The sequence below is a fragment of the Notothenia rossii genome, assembly GCF_949606895.1.
Source record: "Notothenia rossii genome assembly, chromosome: 9".
Classification (NCBI taxonomy): Eukaryota; Metazoa; Chordata; class Actinopteri; order Perciformes; family Nototheniidae; genus Notothenia; species Notothenia rossii.
Window position 1 is genome coordinate 44,317,556 of NC_136907.1, and position 22,500 is coordinate 44,340,055.

The 22,500-nt window shown below is 43.1% G+C and overlaps 2 protein-coding genes across 2 annotated transcripts in view; one reads left to right on the forward strand and one right to left on the reverse strand.

Moving 5' to 3' along the window:
• Window positions 1-1,429: 1,429 nt before the first annotated feature.
• Window positions 1,430-8,010, reverse strand: LOC307019878 (zinc finger protein 862-like; the record flags this gene model as incomplete). Its single annotated transcript, XM_079650981.1, has 5 exons — window positions 1,430-2,511; window positions 2,876-3,058; window positions 3,144-4,220; window positions 4,714-4,778; window positions 7,911-8,010. The coding sequence occupies 5 exons, from the start codon at window positions 8,008-8,010 to the stop codon at window positions 1,813-1,815; spliced, it is 2,124 nt and encodes a 707-aa protein (XP_079507107.1). The 3' UTR covers window positions 1,430-1,812.
• A 5,081-nt stretch (window positions 8,011-13,091) lies between these two features.
• Window positions 13,092-22,500, forward strand: part of LOC307018281 (protein Niban 1-like) — a 20,278-nt gene continuing 10,869 nt past the window's right edge. Inside the window, 9 exon segments of the mRNA XM_079648443.1 lie at window positions 13,092-13,296; window positions 16,609-16,739; window positions 16,972-17,109; window positions 17,212-17,329; window positions 17,753-17,914; window positions 21,154-21,269; window positions 21,349-21,453; window positions 22,098-22,260; window positions 22,432-22,500. The exon segment at window positions 22,432-22,500 is cut by the window's right edge and continues 113 nt beyond it. Of these exon segments, the coding sequence (XP_079504569.1) occupies window positions 13,242-13,296; window positions 16,609-16,739; window positions 16,972-17,109; window positions 17,212-17,329; window positions 17,753-17,914; window positions 21,154-21,269; window positions 21,349-21,453; window positions 22,098-22,260; window positions 22,432-22,500 (1,057 nt within the window). The 5' untranslated portion in view covers window positions 13,092-13,241.

Sequence of the window (22,500 nt, forward strand, 5' to 3'; positions counted from 1 at the left end):
CAATCCGAGCCCATTGCAGGAGACGCTGATTGTGCGTGGACACGCTAGGGCAGAATATGAATGGATCGTGACATGTACACATCACAATTGGCCAAAGGCTGGGTCCAACATCAATCTTAGCATGTTGTAGAGCCAACACTAACACTAAGATCCGATACACGAGCTGACGCTCTCGGGTTACCGGGAGTGTCGAGAAGTCTAGAGGCTTGTCTGAGCCGGCGTGTTGCGCCAGTCTCGCGACATCCTCACGAGGAGGAGGGGGAGCCACAATTTCTGGCTTCTCCTCGGACACAGCTTCATCTGAAGGCACAGGCACAATCACAGGATCAGCTAATGAAACATCAGGGTCACATTTACTTGCCTGTGCGCGTGCGCGTGTAGCCAGGCCAATGCCTTTAGGCGGGGATATATTCTGCCGCTGTTCCTTGCGTTTCAGAGCTGCGCAATTGGCGATGACATGTCCAGGTTTATGACAGTAAAAACACTCCCTCTCTTCTCTGTTCACGTTACACACATTTGCTGGCTGAGTAAATGGTGCGGCTGACACACGGCGGGATCTCTCCGTAGAGACAGGGGAAAACACAGTTTTATGCATCAGCACATACTCATCAGCTAACACAGCGGCAGCAGAGAGAGAGTTTACCCTTTGTTTGTTCACGTACTCCGCAATGCGATCAGGCAAACACTTCTTAAACTCCTCCAACATGATCAATTCTCTCAGAGAAGAATAATCCGTAGCATTACATGAAGCAATCCACTTAGCAAAACACATTCCCTTTTTCCTAGCGAACTCTACGTGCGTTTGATCAGGACTCTTCCTATCGTGTCTAAACTTTTGCCGGTAAGCTTCAGGAACTAACTCATACACTCTGAGGATGGCACCTTTTACTGAGTCATACTGCAGGCTGTCCTCTAACGTGAGAGCCACAACTGCTTCCCGAGCTTTTCCATGTAATTTGCACGTTACCATCAGAGCCCAAACTTCAACCGGCCACCGCAATGCTGTAGCAATGCTCTCGAATGCGCCAAAATAGGCATCCACCTCAGTCTCACAGAATGTTGGCACTAGCGAAATATGGTTACTCACGTCAAAGGCAGGTGGAGGAGGTGGAGATGGCAAGTTTCTTCCGGCAGAGTCAAAAGCACCGGATGCGCGCAGTTGGGAGTCTAGCTCCATCTGCCGCACCCGGACTTCCTTATCTGCTTCGATTTTCTTTAACTCCAACTGAAACTGCCTGTCTTGCTCCTTGTCTTTTGCCTCTAATTCAAGTTGCCTGTCTTTTGCTTCCAGCTGAAGTCGGGCGAGGCGGACTTTAAGTTTCTTCCCTTCCCGGGAATCAGGACTACCAGGAGACGGTGGACTATAGCGAGGCGGCGCAGGCGGTGCTTTACACTGCTCGCTCCCCTCGCGGTCACCAGGGCTCTAGACTAACTTTTTTCCCCATCCTCCCGGAACCGTCCCGAAATACAATCTAAGCCGTCCCGAAATTAATGTGGACCGTCCCGAATTTAAAATATTAGTTTTTCTATATTATCATTAGTTAAAATCATTCAAAGTGACCTTTAACATAAATACAACATCATACAAATCATTAGATGATAATTCATCAACCTTTTTATTTTAGTGAATCAGTCAAACACATAAAAAAATAATATATTTTAAAAACACACAAACAAGAAAGTTACTCCAAATGTAATCCAGTCAAGTCCCATCCAATTAACAAAAATCCAACACTCTGTCCTGAAGACAGAACCCAGAGTAACCAGTAACCAGGATGACTGTAACACAGTCAGGAGACCTTGACACATTAATTATTCTTGGAACTGGGGCCTTCTGTTCCTGCAGCCACTACTCCACCACTTGGTGACCGCTTTCTCTGCATTGAATTGCTGTGCAGGAGGGCCATGAACTGAGATGTGCAGGAGGAAGCTAAGCATCTCGTTAGACAAGCAAGACCTCCAGTCTGACTTAATTCTCTTCATGCTGGAGAATCCACGCTCGCAGCAAGATGAACTCATGGGGAGCACTTGTGTGATCTCCACTATGACCTTCATTTGCTTAAACTGGTCTTCCCTTCCAATAGCACCCGTAAGTAGCCTCTGCCACAGCACCTGGGGTTCAATGTGCCTGTAGTGACGCTGTACGAGGACTTTCAGGTCAAGCCACTCTCTCTTAGCTGCCTCTCCAGACGTAAAGTCCTCGCATTCTGCAAGGATGGATTGGAAATGCTCCATTAATTCAATGAGCTCCGCATTGCCAAATGTCGCCAGTTCAGCTGTGTCTTCTGGCCAGTTAGACAGATCAAAGAGGGTGGAGGTTGCCTTCAGAATCCCTGTCTCCAGATTCCCAAAGCGTGCTGACAGAAACCCACACAGGTCGTTAATGAGGCGGAGCTTTAGTGAGTTGAAGGTGGAATTGTCCGTTTCCCTCCTGTTGAGCTGGACATTCTGCCAGGTGTTTCCAGGTCCAACCTCATCAAGTACCTTCTGGAGCCTTGGGCCTGGGTCTGTCTAGGTTTGTAATAAAAGGAAAGAAAAAACATTTTACTCATTGTAATCCATAAAATGAAAACGTTTTAAAGTATGTTATATTGTGACTATAATAATTAATATTTGAAATGTGTGTAATATATAGAATATTTACTCTGATGATGTTGATAATGTCTAGACTTCCAGGCGTACATTATTGACATTTAAAATATTTCTTATTCTATAATAACAGCACAAAATGCTTCCACAGTTTTTCAATAATATAATCACAAATGACAATATCTTTATAGTTTTTCATATTTAGGGATTATATAAATACCAGTTTTACCAATTTGTATATTCAATTGTTAATGTTCAACAATTAATCAAAAAAATCTTTACTGACCTGCATGGCTACAAGTGACAATGTTGTTGTTTGTAGTCCATCAGAGACCATCTGCAAGGTCAGTCCATCCCTCTGAAACAGCAGGCTGAGCTGCTTCAGCTCCTGAAGAATGTCCAACACCAAGTGAATGAACATCACCATCTTGTACTGTTTGTAGGGACCGATGAATGGCACGTGCTCTCCCTTTCATTAAGGCACTAGCTTCCCTGTCATTCGGATCACTAGCATGGTTCTCAAAGTGAACCATGGTAACTTTGAAGTTTTTCACCAAACCTTCAAGGGCCCTGGACATATGTGGAAGCCATCTTGTCCCATCAATGTTACCTGGTTTGACCACATTTATGCCCATAACTTTCCCAAGTGCATGGAGCTCACGGGAAGCTTTTGCAGAGTGGGAGTAGTGCTTGTAAACACCATTCAGTGTTTCCTTCAATTCAGCCAGCAGAGGCACTGATTTGATGCTGTCAAGCGCTGACAGCTCCAGTCTGTGAGCCACACACCAGATTGGTACAATTGAGGGACACATTTGTTTCAGCTTGGCTGCCACTCCATTGTGAACTCCCATCATCACAGATGCACCATCACAGCCGAAGCCAACCATCCGGGATTTCAAGTCTTGCTCAGTCAGGCCCACATTCCTCAAACCAACAAGTATTGCGTCAAGGATGCCTTGGCTGTGGGCATGCTCCAATGAAACAATGTCCACAAATTGATTGACAGGTTTGCCATCTTCCACATATGTCAAGTAGACCATCTCCTGATCTTTCACGGATCGGTCAACACTGGAATCGGACATGACAGAGAAGAAGTGTGTGTTTTTTAGTTTCTCCACCAGGTCATCCTTCATAGATTGACCTATGGCCTGGACAAAGGTGCGACAGGCATTGTCGTTCTTGTAAGTGTCACCAAGGTCCAGACCATTTTTGAGATGCAAGTCAACTAGGCTTGGAAACATGGTGAAGGGGGCTTCTTCTTTTGCCACAAAGTAAGCTATATTAAATAGCTTTGTCATCTTTTCTCTGACATTCTCTGACATCTTTTGTAGGACACAAGCCATGGGTGTTCCGCTTGGGTTTACTTTTGCAGCCTGAGCACCTTCGCAGTCAGAATGTGATGTCGTTTTGCTGTGTTCTTGGAGTGTTTTTATCCGGATTTTGCCACCATCCACACCAACAAAAAGGTTGTTCCCCTTCGCAAGACTGGGAAAAGCACGACAGCTTTTGCAGAACATCATGCCTGTCTCTGCATCAAATTCAGCAAATGGGAAGGTTTTCTTCCACTCCGGCAACCATTTGCGTTTTCTTTTTGCCTCATATTTGTTTGAGCTAGAGGCATTTGAGGCAACCTGCAAATAGAAATGTAAAAGTTGAACAATTGAGTGTGCAGCCTACATTAGTGTGTGTGTGTGTGTGTGTGTGTGTGTGTGTGTGTGTGTGTGTGTGTGTGTGTGTGTGTGTGTGTGTGTGTGTGTGTGTGTGTGTGTGTGTGTGTGTGTGTGTGTGTGTGTGTGTAAACAGCCCCGCGGCGCCCCCTCGCACACTACCCATCCCTACATGGGGAGAGGCGCAGCATATTGCTAAGAAATAAATGCGATGGAGAGTTCTCATCTCAGCCTTATTACCCATAGGGGATGAAGAGGAGTAATTAAATAAATAAGTGGTTAAAGTTAGAAACATGATCTGAACTGTTGCGGAGTTTTGACTCCTCATAGTTAAGGTAACGTTATCGTCATATCACTGTGTAAAATGGCTACTGACTGGTTAGCTAGCGTTAACAATACATCAGTCTGACGTTAGTTAACTAACTGGTAACGTTAACATTAATAAGAGCAAGCTTACCTCATTGACTTGGGTTGAATTCCCCGTTACAGCTATGGCTGAGGCCGGCGCTCCAGGGTCTGGTTCTGCTGTGCGTTTTCTCGATGTAATGGTAAAAAATTGCAGAATTCCTCCACGGGATGCCATTATTATTGTACATCACTCAACCCGCGAAATACACACACTCAGAACGTAGCTAGACCCGCGAATTCGCGGGCCAGGAATTCGCGGGTCTAGCTACGTTCTGAGTGTGTTTGAGCTCGAGGCATCACAGACAGCTGTGCGGGTGGCTGACAGCTGTAGCTACGTACTGTGTGTGTGTGTGAGTGTGTGTATTTTGCGGGTTGCTAAATGCTTTGTGCGTGTGTATATGTTGACAAGGAGGTTTTAATAACTGTGTGCAAAACAAAACGTGCAGTCAGTTTCATTTTCATCGCCGTTCGTAGTAGAGTTAGCAGGGTATATTTTAATTTTAACTCTCGTCCCAAATCCGTCCCAACATTTTTTTTAATCGTCCCCGACCCTATTTTTTTCGTCCCCGGGACGACGGGAGGTCCTTAAGCTCGAGCCCTGGCGGTCACTACCCTCTCCTTTAGCACGGCCATTTGGCACAGTGAGCTCAGCTTGTGCAGGCAGCACCAGAAAACCCCTTTCCACCAACTCATCCACCACCAGAGCCTTTAACTATTTTTTTAACAATTGTTTTGCCACTGGGAGACCGAAATGTTGCGCTATCTCATATAAGTCGTTTCTACGACACTGAACTAACTGCTCATCAGAAGGACAGACCAAAAACGACTCTAAATCAAAAGTTGCCATACTCAGCTAAAACTGCACACAACCTTACCAATTTGTTTTCAGCTATACAAACCACTTATAACCCCAGGAATTAGTTATTTATCCCGGACGAGCCCCCATGTATGTTACGTCCCAATTAGGGGAAGAGGAATGCAACACACACCAGTATGGAATTGGTATTAATTATAAGTGTTTATTTAAAACAGCTGTGAACAAAATGGCAGGCAAGCAGCCTGAAACAAACAAAAGAGCCAAAAGGGCACAGGTTGACAAATAACCAACTAAAGGAGGACTCAAAAAAGGGAGTCTTAAGACATACAGGGAAAAACATACTAATATACTAAATAAGGAACGAAACAAAACCTCACTCTAAAAGTGGTACAACTAACACAAATAATCTATACAAAAACACAGTTAAACTACAGGCAACAGTCACAAATCCTAACTATACTCTAAACACTAACTAAGCTACTCTACACTCTAACTAATCACACAAGTTTTAACCCCAGAACAAAGAGCAAGTAGCGAGAGGCATCTGTCCACCTACTGAGCCTCCAGAATGAGGATTGTCCCCAAGCTTTGTAGTCATCTCCAGCAGGTGTGCGCCGGTTGTGCGCTGCGATTGGAGTGCGTCGGGCCCGGCGTGCTCCAATCGCAATCTTCAGGAGGCGGACCAGGAGATGGGAGCCAATACCGGGAGGGCAACCGCACAGCTCATTTACATAGAACACACAGCTGAAAACACTCAGACGATCAGAAAGGCAGCAGCCGTAACAAACGGGTGAAACGTTAATGTAGAAATGGCAGAGACCATGTTTATTTCAGTAAAAATGCCAAAAAGACTAATGAAGACGTCTTAATTACTAGCTTTTACCCTTCTTTCAGCCGGCTAGCTAAGCTAAGCTAACACGTCAACGGCAACTGTAATTTCTAGCTTCTACGTTCTTTCAGCCAGCTAGCTAAGCTAAGCTATTAGCTAAGCTAATAGGTCAACAGGTTGTACCGACTGGCTGCGCACACTTGACTCGGTAATGTCACGGCCAGCAGAGCAGATACTGTTCTGCTAGGTTAACTCATGTCATGTTAAACGTCAAAGTAAACAAAATTAATAATTTGATTCTAGTGGAAGTTACCTAATTTATGTTTCTCTATCCCACAGTTAAGATTAGACTAGCAACATTTAGTTATTTCGTATTTCTTCCTTATCTACTCAACTTACTTACCACTGTCTTGTTTTTCGCTTCCAGAAAAATAATTTCTATTCATTTTTCAGTGCCTTTCCTTGTCATCAGGATTATTTAGTAAACAATCATGCACGCGATTTGCGACACTGACCGGAGTGAGCCTGGATAAGTATGATAAGGTGGGGCCCCATTAGGGAGGTCTCCTACTGTCTGTCATTGCAAACGTTGCGCATTTCTCCACTCACTCACTCAAATGCAGTTCATCTACAATAATGGGGCCCCCACTATTGTAGATTAACTGAATTTGATGAAGGTTTATGGCAATGTATGATGTCTGTTTGATTGTATTTTTTGTATAATTTGTTGGTCTGAATTTTGCATAAAAAATAAACGACACTGATGTCGTTTTAAAAATGTGTCGCCCCTCTGGGGCCCCCTACTGGTCTGGGGCCCCAAGCAGTTGCCTGCCTTGCCTGTCCGCAAGCGGCAGCCCTGAGCACAATATACAATCTTAATTAAATGGCAGGTTTCCAAAGAAGATGCTGTTGTGACTCGACAGATATGTTAGGTTTAGTTATGTTTTTACTCTAGTTTTGTGTTTTGATCTTGTCACTTCCTGTTTTTATTTTGAAAGTAATCTTTCTTCTCATTCCAGATCCCACATTTCCTCCCTTTGTGTATTTCCCGCCCTTGAGATTGCTTGGCCCTGCCCTGATTGTTTTCACCTGTACCAATCCCCCTCACCTATATATAGCCCTGGTGTTTCTTTGTTCCTTTGTCAGTTCGTTATGTTTCATGTCGTGAGAACCTGTGCCTTTTTTTACTCCTGATACCTACCTTGAGATTTAGACCTTTTGCCAAGTGAGTTTTTGTGTTGCTGTACAACTTAGCTTTGGCTATTTAACTGCTTTCTATTTTTTGAAAGTACGATTTAGTTTTTGTTATTAAAGAACATTCTATTTTTGGACAACTGTCTTCGAGTCCTGCTTTTGGGTCCTGCGTCCTGTGTCTCGGTTCATAACAGTACGAACTGACCAAAATATCGACCCAGCGGATTCAGAGACAGTGAAGATAGCTCTGCGAGCTCAAGGAACGAGACTACACCAGCATGAGTAGCAGCTGGGCGCCATCAACCTGGGGGTGAGGGACCTGACAGGCCGTCAGGAAAGTGTTCAAGACTCCGTCAATACTCAGGTGAATCACCTTGCCGAACAGCTGCACCGTGTCCTCGCTCACCTGGAAGCTGGTTCATCCCCTCAGTCTCCTGCTGTTGCTTCCACACCAACTGCTCCAGCTGACCATGTGTCACTCCATGCTCTACCGCCTCGTCTGGCATCTCCACAGCGATTCTCCGGAGATTCCGGTGACTGTCGCCCTTTCATTGTTCATTGTGATCTCCATTATAAATATAACCCTGCTGCATTCCCCACTGATCACTCTAAAGTGGCCTTCATGATGAGCCACTTAACGGGGAGAGCAGCGGCCTGGGCTACGTTCGAATGGGCGAGAGATTCACCTGCCTGTAATTCTCTGGATGTATTTACAGACACTCTCACCAAGGTGTTTAATCGCACGGCTCCTGGAAGAGAGGCAGCCAGAGCACTGATGCAGATTAAGCAGAGCCAGCGCAGAGAATTGGATTAAGCCATTGAGTTCAGGACCCTTGCAGCAGATAGTGGCTGGAATTCTTCAGCACTGCTTGATGCCTTTTTGTCTGGTCTTTCGGATTCCATTAAAGACCAATTAATGGCAGTTCGAATAGACAATAGACTGGCCGAAAGACAAAAAGAAAGGTTCAAGAATGTGGCATGTCTGCCTCGACACCAAGGGGACACACCAAGCCATCGTCCCGCCTGGAAACCTCCTGCTGATACTCCTCCTGAGAGAAGAGTGTTCCCTAGTGTCTCAGAGGAGCCCATGCAGTTGGGTCGGGCAAAGTTGACTCCGGAGGAACGTCTTCTGCGCATTCAGGAGGGCAGGTGTTTTTACTGTGGGGAGCAGGGGCACCTCCTGGCTTCTTGTACAGTAAAAGGTCGGGCTCATCAGGGACGAGGAGGACTCTGGTGAGCCGACTGTCATCTGGATTCCCTCCTCGTACATTGACACAGGTACAGGTAAAAGTAGACAGACATGTTTTAACTCAGGGGGTTCTCATAGACTCTGGTGCAGATGAAAGTTTAATGGATTGGGGGTTGGCCAAGAAGTGGAACTGTGTGGTAATTCCTTTGAAGCAACCGTTAAAGGCCTCTGCTCTGGATGGTCGGTTATTGTTTACCGTTACCCATTGTACTATGCCCATTGAAATAACCGTAAATGCAACACATACTGAACACATGACTTTCCATTTATTTGACTCTGCTCAGCATCCACTTATTCTTGGTTACCAATGGTTAGTCAAATACAACCCACACATAGACTGGAGATCTGGGAGAGTTAAGGGATGGGGAGAGGACTGTAAACATTTCTGTTTGAGAGACCATAAGACTGGTGAAAACACTCCCCATGCTAGAAGGATTGAGACCCAAGATGTTGTCCAGATTGCATGTACAGAAATGACTGAGGCTATTGTAGTACAGAAGCAAGATTTCCCTGACAAGTCCAAGGTGCCCAGTTGTTATTGCGACCTGAAGGAAGTTTTTAGTAAAGCCTGAGCCACTGCCCTGCCACCACATAGGCCTAATGACTGTGCTATAAACTTGGTACCTGGCTCCCCCATTCCCAAGGGTCGCCTCTACTCTCTTTCCGGACCTGAAAGGGAGGCCATGAACAATTATATTGAGACCTCCTTGCAGACCGGACTCAGTCGCCCTTCCTCGTCACCACTGAAGCGGGCTTCTTTTTTGTCGACAAAAAGGATGGATCACTCCGGCCCTGTATAGACTACAGCCCTCTGAACGCAATCACCATCAAAAACAGGTACCCTCTCCCACTCATCTCCTCCGCCTTTGAACTTTTGCAAGACGCCAACATTTTCACCAAACTGGATTTAAGGAATGCTTATCATTTGGTGAGAATCAGGGAGGGGGAGGAATGTAAGACTGGATTTAACACACCTAGTGGACACTATGAGTACCTAGTGATGCCTTTTGGCTTGACAAACGCACCGGCAGTGTTTCAGGCCCTCATAAATGAGGTGTTGGGGGACTTCCTGAATAAGTTTGTGTTTGTATATCTTGATGACATTTAGATTTTTTTTCTCCTGACAACATAACCCACCAGCAGCATGTCCGTCAAGTCTTCGACCGCCTGCTACAGAACCAACTTTATGTCAAAGCAGAGAAGTGAGAGTTCCATGTCCAAACCACATCGTTCCTGGGTTTCATCATTGCCCACGGTCAAATAAAGATGGACCCTGCCAAGGTCAGTGCCGTGGTCGAGTGGCCAGTTCCTGTTCACAGGAAAAAACTACAGCAGTTCCTGGGGTTTGCACATTTTTATAGACGTTTCATCAGGAATTTCAGTTCTATTGCTTCCCCGCTACATGTTCTTACCTCTCCTCATGTCCCTTTTTGAATGGAACTCCAAAGCTGCTAACGCTCTTCAAGGCTTAAAGGAGATGTTCACCTCTGCTCCCGTCCTCACCATCCCAGATCCACTTTGACAGTTCGTTGTAGAGGTGGATGCCTCTAACCTCGGTGTGGGGGCAGTTCTCTCTCAGCGGGCTGCAAAGGATAATAAGCTCCATCCCTGCGCTTATCTCTCCCGTAAGTTGTCCCCAGCGGAAAGGAACTACGACGTGGACAATCATGAACTACTGGCAGTGAAACAAGCCTTGGAGAAGTGGAGACATTGGCTAGAGGGGGACGCTCAGCCGTTCCTGGTATGGACAGACCACATAAACCTCGAATACATAAAAAAGGCTAAGAGACTGAATTCAAGTCAGGCTAGATGGACGCTTTTTTTCAGTCGTTTTGATTTTACCTTGTCATTTAGACCTGGCTCCCAGAACACCAAGCTAGATGCCTTATCCCGTCTGTTTGACCCTGAGCCTGCTGCCAAGAAACCAGAACCCATCCTACCACTGAACCGTGTGGTAGGAGCGGTAACTTGGCAGATAGAAAAAGAGGTGCAGCAAGCAAATGTTGAGAGCCCAGCACCTAGTGAGTGTCCGCCCAATAGGCTGTTTGTTACAGTGCCCTTGAGCTCCAAGATCATTCACTGGGCTCACACGTCCTTGCTTACTTGTCATCCTGGGGTTAGAGGAACCATGTTCGCACTTAAGCAGCGTTTCTGGTGGCCGTCCATGGCTAAAGATGTTGTTGAATATGTGAATGCCTGTCCTGTTTGTGCTCGCAGCAAAACTTCTTCCAGGTCTCAGGCGGGGATGCTGCAGCCGTTGCCCATTCCTCAACGGCCCTGGTCTGACATATGGACTTTGTTACTGGACTCCCGATGTCTCAAGGTAATACCACTGTGCTAACAGTGGTAGATCGTTTTTCTAAAATGACTCATTTTATTCCTTTGACCAAGCTACCCTCGGCCAAGGAAACGGCAGAAATGATGATGATCAATGTGTTCCGGGTACATGGATTTCCCAGGGATATTGTGTCAGACCGGGGCCCACAGTTTGTTTCCAAATTCTGGAAAGAGTTCTGCAGTCTTATTGGAGCCACCGCTAGCCTCTCCTCTGGGTATCACCCCCAGTCCAACGGACAAACGGAGAGATTAAATCAAGTGTTGGAGACATGTCTGAGGTGCTTGGTGGCTCAGAATCCCTCATCGTGGAGCAAGCATCTAATCTGGGTGGAATACGCCCACAATTCTCTTCCTACCTCTGTCACAGGTCTGACTCCCTTCTAGTGCGTCTTTTGCTACCAACCACCCGTGTTTGCTGAGACTGAAAAGGAGGTCTTGGTCCCTTCTGCACATGCCCTGGTCAGACGTTGCCAGCGCATCTGGGCGGCTGCCCGTCGAACCCTTCTAAGGAGTTCTTCTTCAATGAAAAGGGTGGCTGACCGACACCTCCGGCCAGCTCAAGTGTACCAGCCTGGGCAGAAGGTTTGGTTGTCCACGAAAGATCTACCCCTCCATGTCGCTTCAAGAAAATTAGCCCCCAGCTTTGTTGGTCCCTTTCCAATAACGAAGATTCTGAACCCTGTTTCTGTGCGCCTGCGACTCCCCAGGTCCCTGTGGGTCCACCCTACATTCCACGTTGGGAAGATCAAGCCTGTCAAGGAAAGCAGTTTGGTGCCCGCAACCAAACCTCCGCCACCCCCCAGAGTTGTTGATGGTAGCCTTGTTTATACGGTCAAGAAACTGCTGGCAGTCCGAAGAAGGGGACGTGGGAGGCAGTTCCTCGTTGACTGGAAAGGCTATGGAGCAGAGGATGGGATGTGGATTCCTTCTCGTTACGTTGTGGATCAGGAGTTGATCAGGGATTTCTACAGGCAACATCCTAATCTGCCTGGGCCATCAGGAGACGTCCCTAGAGGGGGGGGGGGGTAATGTTGTGACTCGACAGATATGTTAGGTTTAGTTATGTTTTTACTCTAGTTTTGTGTTTTGATCTTGTCACTTCCTGTTTTTATTTTGAAAGTAATCTTTCCTCTCATTCCAGATCCCACATTTCCTGCTTTTGTGTGTTTCCCGCCCTTGAGATTGCTTGGCCCTGCCCTGATTGTTTTCACCTGTGCCCATCCCCCTCACCTATATATAGCCCTGGTGTTTCTTTGTTCCTTTGTCAGTTCGTTATGTTTCATGTCGTGCGAACCTGGGCCTTTTTTTACTCCTGATACCTACCTTGAGATTTAGACCTTTTGCCAAGTGAGTTTTTGTGTTGCTGTACAACTTAGCTTTGGCTGCTTTCTATTTTTTGAAAGTACGATTTAGTTTTTGTTATTAAAGAACATTCTATTTTTGGACAACTGTCTTCGAGTCCTGCTTTCGGGTCCTGCGTCCTGTTTCTCGGTTCATAACAGATGCTTATTGAATCTTGCCAGATTAAAATAACCAAGTGAAGATGAAATAAAGTTGGAGCATTTAGAAAGGAGAAGATAAACAAGACGATTATAGTGCTCCAATAAGCAGTGAACAAAACTGAATGTAGCCATTATTAATATTAAATACATGTATCGTTGCCTGCAGCAATGTTGTCAGTGGACTTCTGATTCCATCGAAAAATGTTTAGGTAATAAACTGTCACATAAAGACACAAAACAGCATACAAACACCTTGTCAAAGTTGAATTGTCAACAGTGTGTTTATGCCAGTAAATCACTTTTCTTATCAAGTAAGAATGTAAGGTTTCTTCTACCTTACATTCTTACAGAAAAGTGACTTTCCCGAGTTAACCAGCAGGTGGCGCTACAGGAGAGGTTGTGACACTGTATGATGTTGCAGTTCTTAGATGAGTGCTGTGACAGGTTTCCTCTCATGTCTCAACAGCACCGCCCAGCTCACCACACACTGCCTCAGAAAACGGAGGAAATGAGCTGAGCAAAAAAATCTTGACACATCAGAGCAGCTCATTTATCTGACATTTGCTACGTACAGGTTTCCTGAGTATACAAAACCAGATAACCAAATAAAACCTTTAATTCAAGAAGAAATTAGTTAAATAGATACATTATGGGAGCATCTTCTTCTGGCTTGCTGGATGAGGCAAAAATCAGCAACATCAAAGGTAAAACTGAGAGATTGCTTACTACTTTTTCATAGAGTCTGCAGAACACTTGATTATAATTATATATGGACCCTCGTAGCCTGTACTTCATACAGAGTGGATCATGGATAATAATGGATAAACAGGGAAGATGAAAGAGAAAGACAGAAAAAATCTAAAGTAAATGAGCAATTAGCAGTGAAAGTGTTGGTGGCACCATCATAGCAGAAGCACTACTATAGCAACTGGAGCAGCAGCAGTAGTAATACAAGTAGTAGTAGTAGTAGTAGTGATATTTTAGCTCTTACAGGAGTACTGGCTGCAGCAGAGCAGTTTAGTTCAGTGTACCATTCTCTGTTTAACTGAGTGTCACATTCCAACCAAGTGTCTATCCTCAAATCCAGCATCATTATCTCATTCAGTCATGTATATACTGCCCATATACGAATTATTTGCTCTGCTGTTTAAAGGCTTATTTATAGAGAGTCTGAATTAAGGTTTGCATTCAAGATAATGCACATTATTCATAAATTGGCTGAAATAGATGCAATGAGAACATTTTCTAGGGTGCAGACTCTATTTTCCGTCTTTTACATTTTATTTTGTCCAGCATCTAGTATTCATTGTCTCAATGTCCAGGATTTTTTTAATACTTTTTTTACCAAATGAACCCTGTGTAATCCAGCAGCACAGTATATTTAAATCTATGATCATTTTAGTGATTAGTGGTGTTTTACTGGACTACATTGTAATATTAGATGTTCTACTTTCATGGCGGGGTATCAATTAATTTGACATTGTTTTTTATTGGATAGCATACAGCAAAGAGGAAGACAAGGAAACACGGGGAGGGGTGTGACCTGCAACAAACAAATCATAGACATCACACGCATTTATCAACTTTTTCCTTTTTGTTATAAAAATAAATATATATATTTTTTAATTACATTATAAATTTGACTTTCAAACCAACCTAGATTAAACACAAATGATGTGCTATGAGAATCGCTTAGCTCATGTCTATGTGTGCATTCCTATACATGTTATCAGCACAGTCACATCCTGTCAGTCACTAATCTCCTCCACTGTAATTACTGCCATTTCCAACTATTACATTATTATGGGCTGTGTGATCTCTGTGTGTGTGTGTGTGTGTGTGTGTGTGTGTGTGTGTGTGTGTGTGTGTGTGTGTGTGTGTGTGTGTGTGTGTGTGTGTGTGTGTGTGTGTGTGTGTGTGTGTGTGTGGGGGTGTGTGTGTGTGTGTGTGTGTGTGTGTGTGTGTGTGTCTGTGTGTGTCTGTGTGAGTGGGCGGGTGTGGGTGTGTCAGGCTACAGAGTGACCTAAACTGTGTATGATAATGGACATTCACTTTAAACAAATGATAAAACGAAAAACAACCGATTATGACAACTCATCAGGAGCCTCCAGTGGTGGAAGTACATTAATCCCATCTTTGGATAGAGTGGCGAAGTCCCGCCCATCCACTTCCGCCCCATGGGACCTTATTTCTGAAAAATGAGGTATTGAAGTCAATGGGGAGAGAAAGATTATCATTCGATCCCGTTTGAATTGTGCCACGAATTACACATATGATGTTTGTCAATTTAAAAAATAATTTCCATGTCAAAAAAGTCAGTTTGTCTTAAAACTGTTGAAATATAAGACTATGAAAAATACGCAACTAGAAAGACTACAAATCCCAGAGTCCAAGTTACAGATGGGTTGAGATCCAAGTAAGTGAATTTAGCTAGCTGACATTAACGTTAAACATTACACTCGTGTTACTCACCAAAACCTTGTAAAGCCGGTCCCGCATGCTGGAACCGACTAACTCCCCTTTTGTGTATGTACAGCTCTCAACATGCCCAGACTAGTGATTTTCACCTCTTTTAATACTTTTTGCTTCATTTTGAAAGAAAGAGGTGAAATATGCTAACGTGACGGCCATCTTGGTGTTGGTGACGTATTCAAGAACAGAGTTGTAGTTCATTGAGTGCTTCACACAAAAATATGTGTTACTTCACAGTTTTATGACACATTTTTATTTTTTTGACTTGCAAAATTATCTTTTAAATTGACAAACATCATATGTGTAATTCATGGCACAATTCAAACGGGATCGAAAGATAATCTTTCTCTCTCCATTGACTTTAATACATACTTTTTCCGAAATAAGGTCCCATGGAGGTCCCCCGGAAGGGGAGGGACTTCGCCACTCTATAGGTCAACAGATATTTTATATCTGAAAGACCCCATGCAAACCAGTGATTAGGTTCCTAGTGGCACAAATAAGTATTCCTAGAGTCTGTTGGTTCCCATGTTTGTTCTTCCAGACCAAGGGTTGGGCCATGGTTTAATAATAACCTCCTCAACTATACGGCAACCTGAGCAGGTGCACTTTAAAGCTGCATTCGCTCACTTGGGGGAAGTGAAACACACAACAAAAAAAACATTAACAAATTATCATCATATGACGTTTTATTGCTAGCATTTACACATCCAGTTGTCATGGAAAGACATTAGCATTCCATGAATGGTCCTTTGTGAACCAATAAAATGTAAGTCCAATATACAATCCCATGTCAACAGATCTGCTTTGCTCTGAACCAACTCCTGAAAAAGAAATATGGCACTTCAGCTAAATACTCCACTATGTTCACCAGCTAGTCGCCCACTTCAACCAAAATAGTAAAGTTGAGGATTGTAAAAACTCAAGACGAGCTAAGAGAGATTTTGATGCTGTGTAGAAAAAATAACTGCATACATCTGGGTTCAAGAATGTCTAGTTTCACATTGTATACAAATATTGAATCCATTGTAATAATATTTACTTTTGTAACTTAAAATACTTAATTCAGAGCAGTGGGATTGACTCCACATGGCTCTATGCGTGCTCACACCTGAGGTGGCAGCTAGCAGCTAAGAGCAAAAACAGTGCAAACAACATAAAAAGAGCTGACAGAATGAAAACCTGAGGGCAAATCAGATGGTGACTACTACATTTTTGCATTAATGCCTCCAGTCCACACGGGTTTATCAGTGTTAACAGCCAATTGAGAGCAGTGCAGAGTGGCAGCCATTAGCTAGCCAGTAGACACACAAACAAGGACTCAAATACGTACAGACGACCGGCTATGAAAAAACAAAGGCAGAAAGATGTTATCTTATTCATTTAAAGCATTGAGGATCTTTAATATTCATTTTTTTCCCATTAAAGCTAATTCTATCACAAAATGTTTGTATGTACCAATAAATCTTTCCAGCACATTAACAGGCTTATTATTCATTTTTGAGATGGCAGAAAGCATTTAAAATACATCTGTGTGTTTCCAGGGCTTGTGGACAGTACGTTCCAGAGCTTTAGTGCGTTTTACCGACAGCAGTATTCTGCAGCCTACACCGTACATTTGCACGAGGAGGTGGAGCCTAATAAAGAGGGGAGGAGCCTACTGCTCGCACATGGGGTAGGAGCTGAACATGTCAATCATTCCTCATTCCTTCAAACAAAAATCTGTGCACTTTATTCAGACATGAAAGTTTGTGTATCTCTCTCTCTCTGTGTGTGTGTGTGTGTGTGTGTGTGTGTGTGTGTGTGTGTGTGTGTGTGTGTGTGTGTGTGTGTGTGTGTGTGTGTGTGTGTGTGTGTGTGTGTGTGTGTGTGTGTGTGTGTGTGTGTGTGTGTGTGTGTGTGTGTAGCCTCAGTATGCTCCAGAAGAAGTGCTATACCAAGGGAGTGTGAAGCTCTCCTGCTGGTATGAGCAGGGGAAGAAATGCAAAGAGAGATTTATCGTACTGAGACGAGAATACAAAGTGGAAATACATGAAAACACAGAGGTAACACATGCAATCATTTTAACAAATTAAATATGACATATACATAAAATTGACTTGGATGTGTCCCTGTGCTGGACGTGTTGTCTGTGTTCCCACCTTTAGACCTTCAGTCGTGGATGTGCAGCGAAGTTGGTCCTCCAGCCAGCAGGGGGCAGTGTGTTCACAAAAGAGGAGGAGTCCAAAGCTCACCTAGAGCGAACCTGCGCTGGAATACTCAATGGCAATAATACCTTATTTCTTTATGATACTACACCTCGGTATTTAACAATAGCTAGTTCCACCATTCATTTTGCCAGAAATGTAGGTAAGGTAACATAACCAAGCTCAAACACATAGGCTACTGTCGGGTAAAAAAAGTGTGCACTATTTTTTGAATATTTTCACTGCTTTACCTTGTGATAAGACAGCTATACCGTTTGAGAGGAAACCTTTATCTATGTTCCTGCCAAAGCCACTGTCAATTGAGTTTTGTATCGCAGATAATTCATTCTAAGGAGGTAACGTGAAGTGTAGCTAGCTACTGATACCACACTGTCGTCAACTTAGAGGAAGCTTGGTCGAATTAATAAAGTGCTTACTAAAGAATGAAGGCAGTCAAGTTCACACCTGTAACAATTGTGTGTGTGTCCATGTGTGTGTTTAGGAGTGAAGGAGGATTCTTCTTCGGTGGTATCCTCTCCAGATGTGCTGGCAGTGTATCTGCACCTGCATTATATGGGCCACACTTGCTTCCTGTTCCAACAGGAAGAAGAACGTGATAACTTCCTTTCTGCCATCAAGACCTGCATTAGACACGGCAACCTTGGTAAACCCCCCACTCACAAACACATTCTCTCTATGGCCAGCTATTACACCTAGTGCTGTAGGCCTACCCTCGTTTGAAATATGCAGTATATTAAAATGAAATGAAAGATTGTTTGGGGAAGTGCTGGACAGCATTGCCCAAACATTCAAAACGTAACTTAAAATGAGGAATTACTCAAGTCTGGACAAACTTATTTTGCTATCCTTTATAAATAATTCCAACATTTTAACAACATCGTTTCTGAAATGCATCGTTTAACTTCTTTCCAAAGAGTGATACGAGACGATACCAATCTCATGTTTGTGAATAAAACACACAGACTATAAAACTTTCCTATAATTAATACATTTTACGTACATATGATAATTTCAAGTCATTATTAATAAAATTAACCTTAACTCAATTAAACACTGAAATGTGTGCTTTAATGTCTGTCTTGTATGCCAGTAGCTTATAGCGTCTAATGGTAGCTAGCATCATCAAACTTAGATATTTAGATTTATTGAGATCACTCATTCTGACTTTCATCATCTTTTGCTAATACTATACCACATTTGACTATGTTACCAATGAACATTTCAATGGTTTTATCACTCAACAAAATAAGAAACAACATATTTTAGGATCAAATTATCAAAACAAGTCCTGGTTACTGTTTTGTACATTTGGAAAAAGGGCAGTTTTCATTTCTACTGGTGAAATGTGTTATTTGAAATTTGCTGATGATGCAACACTACATGCTTTAAATCATTTCCTGTTAACAAAAGGTCCTGCACAGTATTAGCTGCTAAAGCGGTACGTGAGTCATACCCACCATCCAAATGCTGAGGTAGTGGGAGGCTTCTAAAGACTCAATAAGGCCTAAACATCTCAACCCATCTGTAACGTTGAGTTTTTAAAATATTAAACCTGCCAATTGCCCCTGCTGATTGGCTCCTCTTGAATGGGTCCCTCATGTGGTGAAAGTTGCCCTGGCGACAGATACAAATATAAATGCTGTTCACTTCCTTTGTGGTTAAGCATAAACACCCCCTTAACATTATTGCAAAACACAGCATGACATATCTGCACAGCCACCAAGAAACTGAGCAGCAACAGAAAGCAACAGGAAGCAACACACAGCCGGCCAGCAGGGACCTGTTTACTCTGGACTCTAAAAGGAGCTACGATATATGGTCGTAAATAAATAACAAATGAATATAAGGTTATATTAAAAATAAGGTATGTTATGCCTTTCCATCTCAACTCTTCCGATTAGAACTGTAAATAATTTGGCAGAAAAGTAAACCACAAAGGGCAAGGTGCTTATATTTAGTCTTTAATTCAGGGGTGGATTTTAGGCCTACATGAATTACACGTATCAGAGTGTTATCTCCCAATTATTCTCAATGTAAGTACTTGTGCGTTAACCTTCACATGCAGGCGATCTAACTATCTGCATATTAGACACTTTAAATAGCAGGAAATGACTTTAGACCAGATGTCTGTTCTCTCTGCTGCCTCAAAATACCAATGCACCAACAATGCACCTGCCACAGTCAGTGGCTGCGTGTCAGGTGGCAGGTGGAGCCGTCAGCTGGAGGCTGGTTCAGAACAATTATTATTTTAACACATAAAACTCGAAGTAAATGACACTCCAACAAAAAAAAGATTACACAAGTACATTTCTTAAAGCTGCTCACACCAACACACGAGGAGATCAGTCATGTTTTTTACTAAAGAATAAATGTGTTTATTATTATGTTATAGTTGGACAATGGTGTGTAGACAATGGATGCCACCACATCGGCTGAATCTCTCTTTCTGTGCGCGCGTGTGTGTGTGTCATCAGCAATTGATTGCATGCTACCTGATTCATACCGATGGTGTTGATGATAAAGGAAGTTTCCTCAGCATTACAGCTTTCTGTTCCTCAAAATAAATCAAGTGTTAAATCAGACTTTAGTTCCACCTGGAGTAAATCCACAAGCTACCCTGCAGTATACAAAGTAATTCAAACTAGCTGCACCTTTACCAGCTTTGAGAACACTTTAATCAATCATTATAAAACATATCATATATATTATTCTGAAATGGACCTGCACAATGATTGCTTTTACTTTTGGTACTTTGATTATATTTAGCTGATAATACTTTTGTGGGAGAGAAACTCCCTTTGGAGGGAACAAAGGGGTTGTAGCCTTTGTAGGCTATGTATGTATGTACATGCACAATAACCTATAACAAACTACATGAGAGGGAACACCCACAAAACAGAATAGGCCCCTTAAGCTCCATGTTATTCCATCAATCAGGAGGCAGAGTTTTCATATTCTGCATGTCAGTGTCCTTCGCTCATGATAAGCAGGAGCACCTAGTATAGCCTCGGCCCCCAGCATGTGAGGGGGGTGATTCTGTCTGCCGCCATGAGGGGTCGCCAAGACCAGAGTCAATGCAGTCCATGTATCTTATATATTATTATATGATATAGTCAGAGGTACTCAGATCTTGTACTTGAGTGAAAGTATAAGTACCAGAGTGTAGGCATACTCTATTACAGTAACAGTCCTGCATTCAAAATGTTCCTCAAGTAAAAGTACAAAAGTATTATTATCAAAATATACCCAAAGTAGCGACAGTAAAAGTAGTCATTGTGCAGATTGGTCCATTTCAGAATAATATATATGATATGTGTTATAATGATTGATCATGAAAGTGTTCTCACAGCTGGTAAAGGTGGAACACATTCTAGTTCATTCATTTACTGCTGGTTAGTATGTGAATGTAATCAAGGTGTTACTAAAGTCACATTTGAGTGTGATTATATATATATTTATTACTAATCCAGATCTGCAAAAGTAACTAAAAGGTAATAAACAATTGTTGTGGAGTAGAAGTACAAAGGAGTATACAATGGAAATACTCAAGTACAGTACTTGAATAAATGTACTTAGTTACTTTACACCACAGTATATATTCAACAGTGCAGAGATGACAGGAAAGGAAGGTGAGGAGAGGCTGAGAACGACGTGCAAAAGAGTCTGTGTGCAGCTGCAAGAACCGGGAACTCTGGAGTTAATTTGATAATTACTTTCCGAAAATAGTTGTTCACTGCAGTTCTTATCAAACAATAGTCAATAGGAGTACATAGTGTGTCCTCATGGAAATAAAGTAAGTGGTGTGTTTTTGGATAATAGAGTTGACACAATACTGTGTTTGAAAAGAGGATGAGCAGGGTCTCACACTCACTCCTCCTGCAGACCCCTGGTGTGACTCCTCCTACGAGAGCCAGGCCTTCGTCCGAGCCCTCCGACTCTACCGACAGGACAAAGGAAGCTATGAATCCTGGGAAATGCTGCTCGGCACAGAGGAACAAGTCAGTAAACACACACACATTTCAGTTTGGTTGTTGTTCCGGCTCATTTGATTATTAAATGATGTGTTTGCATGTGTAGGTGCTGGCCTCACAGGTGATGGAGGAAGTGTTGACATGGCTACAGTGTCAGCTTCAGTCCAGAGTGAAGGGCAAGAAGGCTGAGAGGATTCGACAGTGGTTGGCAGTGAGTTAAACAGAAACTGTATTTCATAGTTGACTGTCTTCATTACTGAGAGCATAGGGATAAACTACTCACTTTGTTAATGAAACCTCTTAACAGTACTACCATCCCAATTTAGCACAGATTACTTTCATATAATGTGATTTAAGGGAGATGAGTCTGTAGTAGTATTCTTTTGTGATAAAAACAGGATAATATAATATAAAACATATAATATTGTGAAAGGCACCATTAAGTACTTCTGATACTGTGAGTACAAATAGATGATAATATTTCTGTACTTCTACTTAACATTTTGCATTTAAGACTTCTACTTGTAATGGAGTATATTAAGACCATAGTATTTCAAGTAAAGGATCTGAGTACTTCTTCCACCTCTGTTTAAAAAGGACTTCACAATGACCACCTTTAGATGAAAATATGTGGATGTTTTGGAAGCTGCTTGTCATGTGCCCCCAAGTGGCAGCACAAAGCAATGACTGCGTTCAGAGCAATGCAGCTTTAATGTTTGAAATATTCAGACATTTTCAGACATCATTTCTTTCTTCCAACTTCAGATTATAATCTTAATATTCTCAGAATTCTGCATTCCTTGTCAGATATTGATCTTTTAATTGATCCATTAATATGTGTCTGTGTATGTATAGACAGTGCAGGCTAGCTACTCTCTGGTGCTGGAGCAACTCTCCGTCAGTCTGCAGGCTCTGAGGGCCGAGTGTCGCCAGACAGCGTCAGCCAATCAGGCGCTGATCAGATCTAACCTGGACCAGATCATGTCCTCCCAATGCTTCCTGGAGGAGAAAGTCAAAGGTAGCGCACGCTAACCCGACACACAGAACAGTCTGGAGAGGCAAACAACGCTAACAAACAGATGTCTGAGTTCCCGTTGTTAAAAGAAAAGTCACTGTAAAGAATATTGTGTGTGTGTGTGTGTGTGTGTGTGTGTGTGTGTGTGTGTGTGTGTGTGTGTGTGTGTTCCAGCATGTATATGTGCAGAAGCAGAGAAAGTGTGTGGTGAGTGTCTGTTGCCCAACATTTCCTCCATCCTTG